Below are 10,334 nucleotides of genomic sequence, written 5' to 3' on the forward strand. Positions count from 1 at the left end.
TTCGATACGTATGATGCACGATCCTCGCAGTAGATAGCGCTATTTATGCAATAGCGAAAATCAGACCTAAAAAAAATCAGGCCTGTACGGGATTCGAACTACTGACCTCTGCCATACTAGTGCAGCGCTCTACCAATTTAGCTAACAAGCCAACTGGGTGCAGGCCGTTAAGTTGATTCGTAATAAACCCGTGAAAGTGATAAATGAGATACAAGGAATATATGAAGTTCATATATTTTGAACTGCGGTATTAGATACGTATGATGCACGATCCTCGCAGTAGATAGCGCTATTTATGCAATAACGAAAATCAGACCTGAAAAAAAATCAATTGGTAGAGCGCTGCACTAGTATCGCAGAGGTCAGTGGTTCGAATCCCGTACAGGCCTGATTTTTTTCAGGTCCGATTTTCGCTATTGCTTAAATAGCGCTATCTACTGCGAGGATCGTGTATCATACGTAAGTGTAGGTTCGTTTGTACGCGTTGAGATATGTAAACTGTTGAGTTCATTTTCTCTCTAAAAAAAAAAAAATCAACCGCTATGTTTTCGTCTATGTGTTCGTTTTATAACTAACGAATATGTTGTTTCTAAAATTATTGCGATTCCGGCATGATTCTGGCTTTCCTACAGGCTAAATAAATAAGCGGCGAGAAAGTAATTAGGTTACGCTGTGTTTTCGCCAATTGAAACTTCTTCATAATTCCTGACTCTTTCAAAATTGTTCGGTAACAATGTAAGAAAATTAGAGATTAATTACAAATTTATGGATGGAACTCTGTTCATTTCCGTCAATAGCTAGGTACTAAGGTCACTTCGTCTCCTTACCATGTCCTCCGAAGTCACGTATCTCCCTAGCTGAGTGACCTTGCCTAAAAATTAATGCTCGCATATTGACAGAAAAAGTATTGGATTATTTCATTGACGTTTTCCTAAACAAGCTGCTGTGGTGTGTTTCTTGATTGTAAAGATCCCTATTGTGGGGTCTGATTAAGTTTATCATCATTTTGATCAACACACAGTGAGTTTTCTCGCAATTTTTAATGGAAAAGCGTTAGCCTTATGGATACCTTTAATCTAAATAAGGCTTTTGAATTTTAAGTTATCATGCTTAAAAGTATCTTAAACATCCAATTCCTGAAGGGATAATGGTTTTTCTCCACCTATTTCTCGAAGGAAATTCAGCTCACGTAACATTGCATTCAAGAAAACAGGAGTAAGACGGTCTTCTTCGCCAACTTCAAAATTTGCATTTACAAATTTCTCTGTTGAACTTTCATCGAAACGCCTGTTTTCTTGAAACCAGTCTTTCTCGTAGACGTTGTCCATTGGATTTTGAACCTTAGTTTTTGCCAACTCAGGATACAGCATACTGCACGGTAGCATGGCTATTGCAAGGTTATTAGGATCCACTTGACTTAGGAACCCCATATATTCTCGGAGTGCTTCACTCACTTCATTCTTTTGAAGTTCTTTAACTTTTTTTTCAGCAACGAAGTCTTTGTGAAGTTTCAAAAACTTCGTATACTGTCCAGAGTAAAATTTAGCAAACTCGGTATTTTTTTGTATTAACATTGCTTGTTCAGCGTTATGGTACAAGGCAGCTACACTTTGGAAATATACAGCGTCTTGGACTAGGAAATCCCTGTATTGATCTAAAGGAAGATTTCCCCTAGCCATTCCGGTGACGAAGATGGTTGAAAGAGCTTTTTGGCGGATCTTTTGGCTGAGCGGACTGTTGAATAGCTTTTGACTCATGATCATAGGGGCTCGGCCTCCTATCATCTTTTTCTCACCATTTTGAGATCTTTCGGGCAAACGGGAGTGCGAATTCAATCGGACCCTAGGGTTGTTCGGATGCCATTTATTCTCTGTAAATGAAAATATGATGGCGTGGTTGAGTGAACATTTCTTTCTCTCATCAAATCTTGTTCAAGAGATACAACTGTTACATTTATTTCGGTCTGTTAACTCGGCATCGTACGTAGCGGGATAAATTAACCACCAGTACACCTTTAAATAATTTGAATATTATTATGTTTTCATTGTACTTTTAGGATACCTTGAAAAGGATTCGTCCATTTTCCACTAGATTCGCTCCTGTTACTCGACCCAGTTAGTGCTTCCTTTCCCAGAGAAGAGGGCCATTTCATCGTGGTTTCTTTTCCTAAAAAATACCATTGATTTATACATCACATCCAAGCAATAGATGTTAATTTTAAGTCTTTCAGTTATTTTAATCTTAGCACAAATATTAAAAGTTCCCCAAGAGATGTGGGTTCTCACCCGTAAAAACCACCTCATTCCAACCATTTGTTTGATTAAGTTGTTTTATCAGTGCAAATTAAACTGCAAAAGGTCTCAGGAAGTCTAAACCACTGGGATTTGTTTCCTGTCTTTCGGAGCAAGAGTCATAATCAGGGACGAAGCGGGCCATGATGAGTGCACGTAGACGTAAGTTACTTTCTTATACTAGGTAGTGAGTTCAGCCTCAAACAAGGCAGATGTCTCAAATGTCAAGACTGCGATCATAGGTTTTACTTTAGTCTGAAATATATTCAGTCTGCAGTTCTTACCAACTCCACGAGTATTTTTGGCGGTGATAATAGTAGCCGCTAGTACTGTTACAGCAAGAAGAATCCAAACTTTCCCCATTGTGGCTGTTTTTAATGAACGGTAAGAGCTGCTGAAAACACACAAAAAAAAAATTAGCAAACAATACAAGTTGAATGAATAAAGTTTGCAAATGTACAAGTAGACATTTTCTCATGTAAAATTTGATCCAATCGACATACTGAACCGTTTATGTTCAAGTGATTTTAATCAGTTATAAGCTGAAAATTATCGCTTACTTCACAGCCTGGAAGAAGATCTGTTAATACTGGAATTAGCTGTAAGAAAATGATCATTGAATTGCGTGTGTTGACAAGAAGCTCTAAGCTGGAAGTTGATCGGAGGAACTGAGGCAGAGCAAAGGGACTGGTGCAAAGCTTAAATTTAATTTCAAGTGTGACGTTGTATGGCGCAGCCGGAAAAAAAAAACTAACTTGCCAAAGTTGTATATAGAGGGATCAGTACAATGTTTTTTGATTGCACTTAAACAATTCATTTCCATTTGACAAGGAAAAAGTTACATTACCTTACTAACTTTAGGGCTTCCAAACTAAAAAATTTAGTTTGGAACTCAGTTCAGAGCAATAACTTTCGCAGTTTTTTAGTACTAGTCATGTCGAGGGCCTTCCTTGGAAAAACCTTCCTATTTTTTTCATTGGCAACCTTTCCTAGCATTCAAACTCTTTTTGATGGAGTCGTTTCTTTCTCACTTATAAATCAAACCCTCTCTAAATTTGGAAATTATGTCGTTGCCTTTGGTCATCCATTTGTCTGTACATTTGAATAAACATCCATATGCAGTGGTTTATTTTATGGTTCATAACTTGATTTTTGGTAAAAAAGGACTTCCAAAACAAAAAGATCTTTCCTCTGAAAGAGAATAGCTGGTGTTGCTTGTTTTTTCCAATCACAGTAGAGTCCTGAGGAGGTGACCAAAAGTTGCCAACCAAAGACGAGCATAACTTATTTAACCTTTTATGGCTGTAAATCTCCAAGAAACTGTATTGCCCTGACTATTAGGACAAATATTGCGGGAACTGGCTTATTTTTCTGACACAGTGATTATTGAGAGTCCTTTTTTCAGTACTCTTTGTTTACTGAGTAATTACCCTTAATTCTGAGCTGAGCATTTCCTTTCCAAATAAATTTCATATGCATTTGAAGTCTCACATAGAGTAAAGCAGAGAGATTTGTGCTGACATAACGTATTATAAGGCGGCAGCATAAAGCCCACTTAACTTTATCGAGAGCCGTTTTCTCCATGAAAAGAAAGGGAATGAAAACTGATACTAGAAAAATTATCCAATCTTGAGCTTCCGTGAAATTTATTTTCGATCTTACCAAGTGTAGAGAAAACAAGAATACAGCAACGATGAGAATCCAAACCTGGTAGCCTCTACTGTTAATTCAAAGTGTGGAAAATGTTGATTGTGAAAAAAATTTAAAGGTCATGGTCCAATATTGGCCTCTTACTTCATCCGGAAACTTCCCAGGTATATTTTAGAGCTGGGTGAAAGGAATTGCTTGCGGTTAGCTCCTCTCTGGTAGAGGAGGTGGCGCCGATACAGTCGTCAATGTAGCGACCTTAGAGTTCAGGTTTGGGGCCGTTGTATTGGCTAAAAAATTGGTGTTCGACAAAACCTACAACAAGATTGGCATAGCTGGGTCCCATTTTGGTACCCATGGCTACACCATCGGTTTGAAAAAGTTGTCCCCGAATAAAAAACATTTGAGTGTGAGCACTAGTTCAGCTCTGAGCAAAGTAGTGCTTCAGATTTAGGCTAGATAACAGTGCGTTGATCAAAAAAATGTTTGAGGGCCAGAAGACCTTCACCTTTAGGAATGACAGTATAAAGAGATGTGATGTCCATAGATAGCAAGATAGATAGATAGCTATATTAAGGAGCAAAATCATTGCAGTCCCCGGGCCGGCTGAAATGCGACTTACTTTACAATGGTTATCTATAAATATATGATAAACTACTAAAAAAAGAAAAAAAAACCCGTAAAATGTAACCTACAATAAAATACAGAAGGGGAAGTATCAACATCAAAATACTAATAATTAAGATTACTACTAACAATTAGATCTGTTCGCCATAATAAAAGTGTTTTTAAACCTATTGGTGTTACAAATCGGTAGTTTGAAGTATCTTTGGCTACGGTTGCAATAAGTGGACCCGTTGCGTAGCGGCAGCAGATCATGGAGCTTATGGCTTTGGTCCTTTACAATTTGGTCAAATAAAGTGTTTGTCAAGGCCTCCCTCCTCTCGTATAATCACGTGATGTCTAGAGCTACTGGAGCATCTGCATAGGATAAGTCGGGTAGTATTATCCGCAACGCGCGCTTTTGCATTCTTTCCATTTCATTTTATAACATAACCAAAGTAAAGCGCGCGCTCTGATTGGTAAATTCAGCGTCCCCCATTTGCCCATGGGTGTACGCTGCTGACGTGAGCAAATGCAAAGACAATTTTTCCGCGCGCGCTTGAATTTTCTGGTCACGTAAGATTTGTTAAATAAAAGGGAACTCTTTAGCTACGATGTATCAATATTATGTTATAAAACAAATGATAAACACCTCAGCGTACACTACTGAGTTATGGATGTACTTAGGAGGTTTGCTAAGCACTCAAGAAGCTAGAGTCGCTCTCGGCTATCGCCTCGAGCTACTCTTACGCTTCTTTCGTGCTCAGCAACCTCCCGCGTGCATCCATAACCCAATAGTGTACGCTGTGGTGTTTACCATTTGTTAAAGACAGATATTGCGACAAAGAATGATGAAAAACTGGGCACACATAGTGAAAAGAAGTTTGTCTTGACTAAGGAAATTGAAGTCGCGAAAAATTTGAAGAGTGCGTTGGCTGTCTTTATTATATAATGTTAAAGTTTTGTCGATGGGAGCCATAATTTTGTCTGAATGGCTGGAAATAGAGACACTAGGTCGACCTGGGTTGTTAGGTTTGTTAATTTTAGGTAAAAAGTAAATACAGGAAGTTCTTGGAATGGTTAGGACGAGATTTTTTGCAGTTTAGCTATGAGTCCGTTAATCGTACTGTTGACGGTGTTTTGATTAATGGAAGTGGGATCTTTGTCAACCTTTTGATAAAAAGAGGTGTCAGAAAGTTGCTGCAAAGCTTCTTTTTGGTAGAAGTCGGTCCACCAAACAACTAACACAGTAATTATCGGGAGTCATTTTTTCAGTACTCTTCCTTGACTGACTGGTTACCCATTAATTCTGAGCCGAGCTTTCCTTTCCAAATAAACTCCATGTGAATTTCACATGGACTGAAGAAGACAGATTTGTACTGACATAACGTATTCTAATTAGCATAAATCCCACTAAACGTTATCGAGAGCCGTTCTTCAGAAGTAAAGGAAATGAAAACTGTTGCTAGAAAAATTATCCAGCCTTGAGCTTTCATGAAATTCATAATCGATATTCACTTACCAAGTATAGAGATAACAAGAATAAAACAATAATGAAAATCCAAACCTGGTAGCTTGTAAGGATGATTCAAAATGTGGAAAAGGTTGCTTGTGACAAATTTTAAGTTCATGGTCCAATATCGGCCTCTTACTTCATCCCTAAATAATTCCCTCTATGTTAAAAGAAGTATCAAGTTATCCCACCAGTTTTTAACTTTAAATTAAGAAAATGAACCAGTGTTTTTCAACTCATGATTTAGAAAAGAAAGCTCATCCTATTTTACAGTTTCACGGGTTTAGTTGTACAGAAATTGCGATTATTCAGTGCGGTGATGAGTATGAAGAGTTACATATGATTTGGTTAGCTTTTGCCATACTGGTACCTAATTCCAGTTGAATTAAGATAATGTATTTTCGTCAATAGACAATAATTTTTGGATCTAAGTTTTGAGCACAATTCTTATTTTCTAGCCTATGTTATTAATTCCTGCTTGCTATATTCACGTTGTTGTTTTCAATGCGCTGAAATGTCGCAGGCTTCCGAAATACCGGTCATTGTAACAAGAGCACTAAAGAGTTCGAGTGTTGGCCCTTGTCCTAAGCCGTGACGACTAGTAAAAATAAGTCAGTACAACATAAAAAATCGTTTCGATTTAAAACGCAGAGGCAAAGTGACGATTTTTCATTAATCAAATCCAGCTAGTGTAAAAATATATTAGATTTTCATCGACCTGAGGGTTGGGCAAGTTTGTTAAGATGCGAAAATTTATGAGAATTTTTAATAAAAATGCAGTCTAGAAAAAATATTTTTACTATGCACCCGTAACTCCAGCATAAATGTAGTATTTTTTTAAACAGGCAAAAAAGACAACCGTCCTATATCGGAATTTAAGAAAGCACACAATTTCTTTCCTCCCGAGGTACACCGAAAGTTTCAACAGATAGTGTTTTGATTTCCCAAGATCCGTACTTTCCCTAAAGACCTGTCAGCTCAAGCAAATAGTTCCAGTTCTTGCAATTTTTGGCAGCACTTTTAAAGCTAAATTCAGTTCAGTTAGAAATGTACAAAATTAGCTTGAAGATTTCGGATGACATCATCGATGAAAACTATTGCAAAAGAAGTTGAATTTTATCAAGAGAATTTCCTTGAGAATAGGAAAAGAATTTAGTAGACTGCTGCCAGAAAAAACTAAGAAGGAATTGTAATGACTTAGACTAAATCCTTACATCTAACAGTTACTTACCAAGTACAGAATAATGTGCCAAGGATACAGCAAAAATGATGAGCTTAACCTGGTAGCACCTAACTATGGTTCAAAAGCTGATAACGTAATGTTGTTTTTTAGTCCATAGTCATTAATAGGCTTCTTAATTCATAGCTTTGAAATTAGCATCATTTGAAAGAGATACCGAGTTATTCCACCTGCATTAACAGCTTTTAATTGAGAAAAATTACTGAATGGAATCAGCTAAAATTATAACTGTAGCCTAATCGAACTTTATTTCATAAAAATGTTTCAAAGAACTCAACGGGTTACGAAAACACCTGTTACCATAATCAATCGAGACTCAGACTATAACTCTCTTTTTTCAAACTTATTTTTGAAATCTCCTCGAATGAATTCTGATTTCGTAGTGGAAAGTTTAATTAAATTTTATTTTGACTTCCCTTAATGCGAGATTCTCTTCAGTGCAAGGGCTACTTAGACTCTCTGTAACATGAAACAATTTTTGCAAGTAAGGTTTTACCTTTTACCTGCCTTAAAATGATGTAGAATTAGTTGAACTTGCAAGTCACCTTCATTCGAAATTAAGAATTACTTTGTCTATGTACATGAAGTTCTCCATCTGTGTGAACTGTTGCATAAGAGACTGCTGTTGATCCAGATATTTTCCCCGAAAAAAGGAGAGATTGTTTCTAGTTCTACAGCTAGAAGGATGAGGAACCAATTATTTAGCGTGAAGCTCAGTTGTTCCACCATTTCGTGATTATTGCTCCAATTATTTTCTTGCTTCTACAGTACACTCTCTTACCGAATATAAATAGGTCAAGGATACAGAAATAATGACGAGGCAAACGTTGTAGCCAACCGTATGATTCATAAGTTGATAACGTTATTGTGCTAAGTTTATGGTATACTTTAGGACCTCTTATCTTATCTTATTTCCAAAGAATATCAAGCTAATCCACCTGCTTAAAAGCTTCAAAATAAGGAAACCACTACTTCAATCAGCTGAATCATTCAGGAACCAAATGAGTTTGCTTAAGAACAAAGGGAAATTTGACAGGTAACCCGCCGGCTTTCCATTGTATCAACCAATCAGAAAAATTAATTGAATGACTCGTGCCCGATTTTTTTCCAATTAGAGAATCCAGTCATCAGCAGAAGTAAAATGACGAGATGAACGTACGTTATTCTACTCGGTTCCATCTTCAATCCACTTTTTTTGCCACAATGCTGTGATTATTAATAATTCGAACTGCTAATAAGGGAATCGAAAAATGGTTCGAGTTAGCGGAGGTTCGAGTTATCAGAAATGGTGTTGAATTTCTATTATCCTTTTAAGAATCAAGGAATCACGTTTTTACCATTCTCACATAATCAAAAGTCATTTTCGTTCATTTGGTGATTTTTGTCTGTAGTAGCTTTTTGATAAAAATGCTCCGTTTGGGAAATTTGGTTAAACGTATTATGTTTTCATGACTGTTATTACGTTCGTATCCACCGCGATTAAAGTTTGGAACATGTAGAGCAGCTATTTTCTGATACCTTGAAGTTGATCTATCGAAGATTTTCCATTAATTGCGAGTTATTAAGGTAAATTTATTCTATAGATACTGATGAAATACCAGGATTTCTCCTCTTACTAAAAAATCATATCTTCACCGCGCGCAGTGAAGATACTGTTTTTATCTTTTAAGTGTGAGGATATTGGTGAGCAGGAACGTCAGTCCGCTATTAACGTTTAATGTCAGTGAATACTTGTTGAAGGTAAAATAGTGATAATTATTGCAATCTCACGATAACTTCTACTCGAAGCATCCGTCACTGAAATAAATGATACAGCGACATAGTTGTTATTATTAAAAACTGGATCATTGGATAATGCAATTCAAGACTTTTTATTGGCTTAGCCATTATGGTATATGAGCCAATATACCATAATCTAATGTCTGTACATTGTAACATCCGGTTTCTTCTTACAAAATAAAGTCGAGAAGATTTGTCTAAAATCTTAGGGGCGTTTTTTTTTTAATAAAACAATTATTCCACTCGCGCTTGTTGGATATGAGATGATTATAGCCAACTCGGCGCTACGCGCCTCGTTGGCTATTTATCATCTTATATCGAACGCGCGCTCATGGAATAATTGTTAAATGTATATGCTTGCAACACGAGTTTCAAACTATACACTTACGCAACCCGCACAACACACGTGCCACAATCCGTCCGGGATCAACATGGATGCAAGTTTATACTTTTATAGTTAGAATTTTTTAACCTTCATCGGCAAAATTTATATTGATGTAAATCTTACTAGTTCTCTTAAGTTTACACGTAAGTTTAGACTCAAGAGTATATGTGATTTAATTGAAAGAAGTTATAGTGGCATAGTTTATGATCTGGAGGACATTTCTAACCTAAGCGTAAGTGGCTGGGTGCCACTTCATTGTGAATTCTCTTTAATTCTTTGGTAAACAAAGTAATGAAATAGTCTTGCTTTTAACTCGTTACTTTTTTTTAGGCAGCAAACTTGGTTTGTTGATGAAGCGAACTCGACAAATGTGCAGCGAATACGAGGGAACTTGAACCGGTAGCGAACTTCGGCCACAATTCTCATGAAAGTTCTTATTTAATCTTGTCAGAAAGGTTTGATGCATGTTACAAAAAGCCATTTTCAAAGAAATGAGGATTGGTCAGGGGAAAAGCATTCGCTCTTTACCAAAAACAAAATCAGAGGAATCACAATTGCAATCACAAATTACTCAGTCTCAGTATAAATAAGGAACTGTGACTAGTCCGGAAGCCAGGACTGGAAAATTGAGGTTTCGCACAACCCACGAGTTAAAAAAGGTTTGATAGTAGGTTTTGATAGAGGAAGACATGTTGAGTAACGCTAGGTAGTTTGTAAAGTCAAATTGTGGTATAGGTTTTGCGTTAATAGGTGAAAAAAGTTCTGCTCGTCCTTCAGGGTTTATTAATACACCCATTACGAAAGCCGTGGTAAAAAAAGCTAGTTTTTATGATACAAGAATTGACAAAACCTAAGTTTTGGAGGGGGAACCAACCC

At 36.9% G+C, this 10,334-nt stretch overlaps 1 protein-coding gene across 5 annotated transcripts; it reads right to left on the bottom strand.

Moving 5' to 3' along the window:
• Nucleotides 1-543: 543 nt before the first annotated feature.
• Nucleotides 544-7,469, bottom strand: LOC148732909 (uncharacterized). Of its 5 annotated transcripts, none has more exons than XM_088757121.1 (4): nucleotides 7,286-7,469; nucleotides 2,576-2,682; nucleotides 2,062-2,166; nucleotides 544-1,870 (listed from the first exon to the last, which is right to left on the bottom strand). In XM_088757121.1, the coding sequence occupies exons 2-4, from the start codon at nucleotides 2,652-2,654 to the stop codon at nucleotides 1,122-1,124; spliced, it is 933 nt and encodes a 310-aa protein (XP_088613247.1). In that variant the 5' UTR covers nucleotides 2,655-2,682; nucleotides 7,286-7,469; the 3' UTR covers nucleotides 544-1,121. The 5 variants fall into 5 exon arrangements, with proteins under 5 accessions (XP_088613247.1, XP_088613244.1, XP_088613245.1 ...); XM_088757118.1 differs by having other exon boundaries at nucleotides 2,576-2,685; nucleotides 7,286-7,468; XM_088757119.1 differs by lacking the exon at nucleotides 7,286-7,469 and adding an exon at nucleotides 6,109-7,080 and having other exon boundaries at nucleotides 2,576-2,685.
• Between the last annotated feature and the right edge of the window lie 2,865 nt (nucleotides 7,470-10,334).

Source organism: Stylophora pistillata, chromosome 4 (genome assembly GCF_964205215.1).
Source record: "Stylophora pistillata chromosome 4, jaStyPist1.2, whole genome shotgun sequence".
NCBI lineage: Eukaryota > Metazoa > Cnidaria > Anthozoa > Scleractinia > Pocilloporidae > Stylophora > Stylophora pistillata.

Excerpts from the sequence above, each read along its gene's own strand:
- LOC148732909 (XM_088757121.1), bottom strand. The coding sequence starts at position 2,654 with ATGGGGAAAGTTTGGATTCTTCTTGCTGTAACAGTACTAGCGGCTACT. Across the intron at positions 2,167-2,575 it reads CAAAAATACTCGTGGAGTTG|GAAAAGAAACCACGATGAAA; the intron begins GTAAGAACTGCA and ends GGTATTTTTTAG. Across the intron at positions 1,871-2,061 it reads ATGGACGAATCCTTTTCAAG|AGAATAAATGGCATCCGAAC; the intron begins GTATCCTAAAAG and ends TTTCATTTACAG.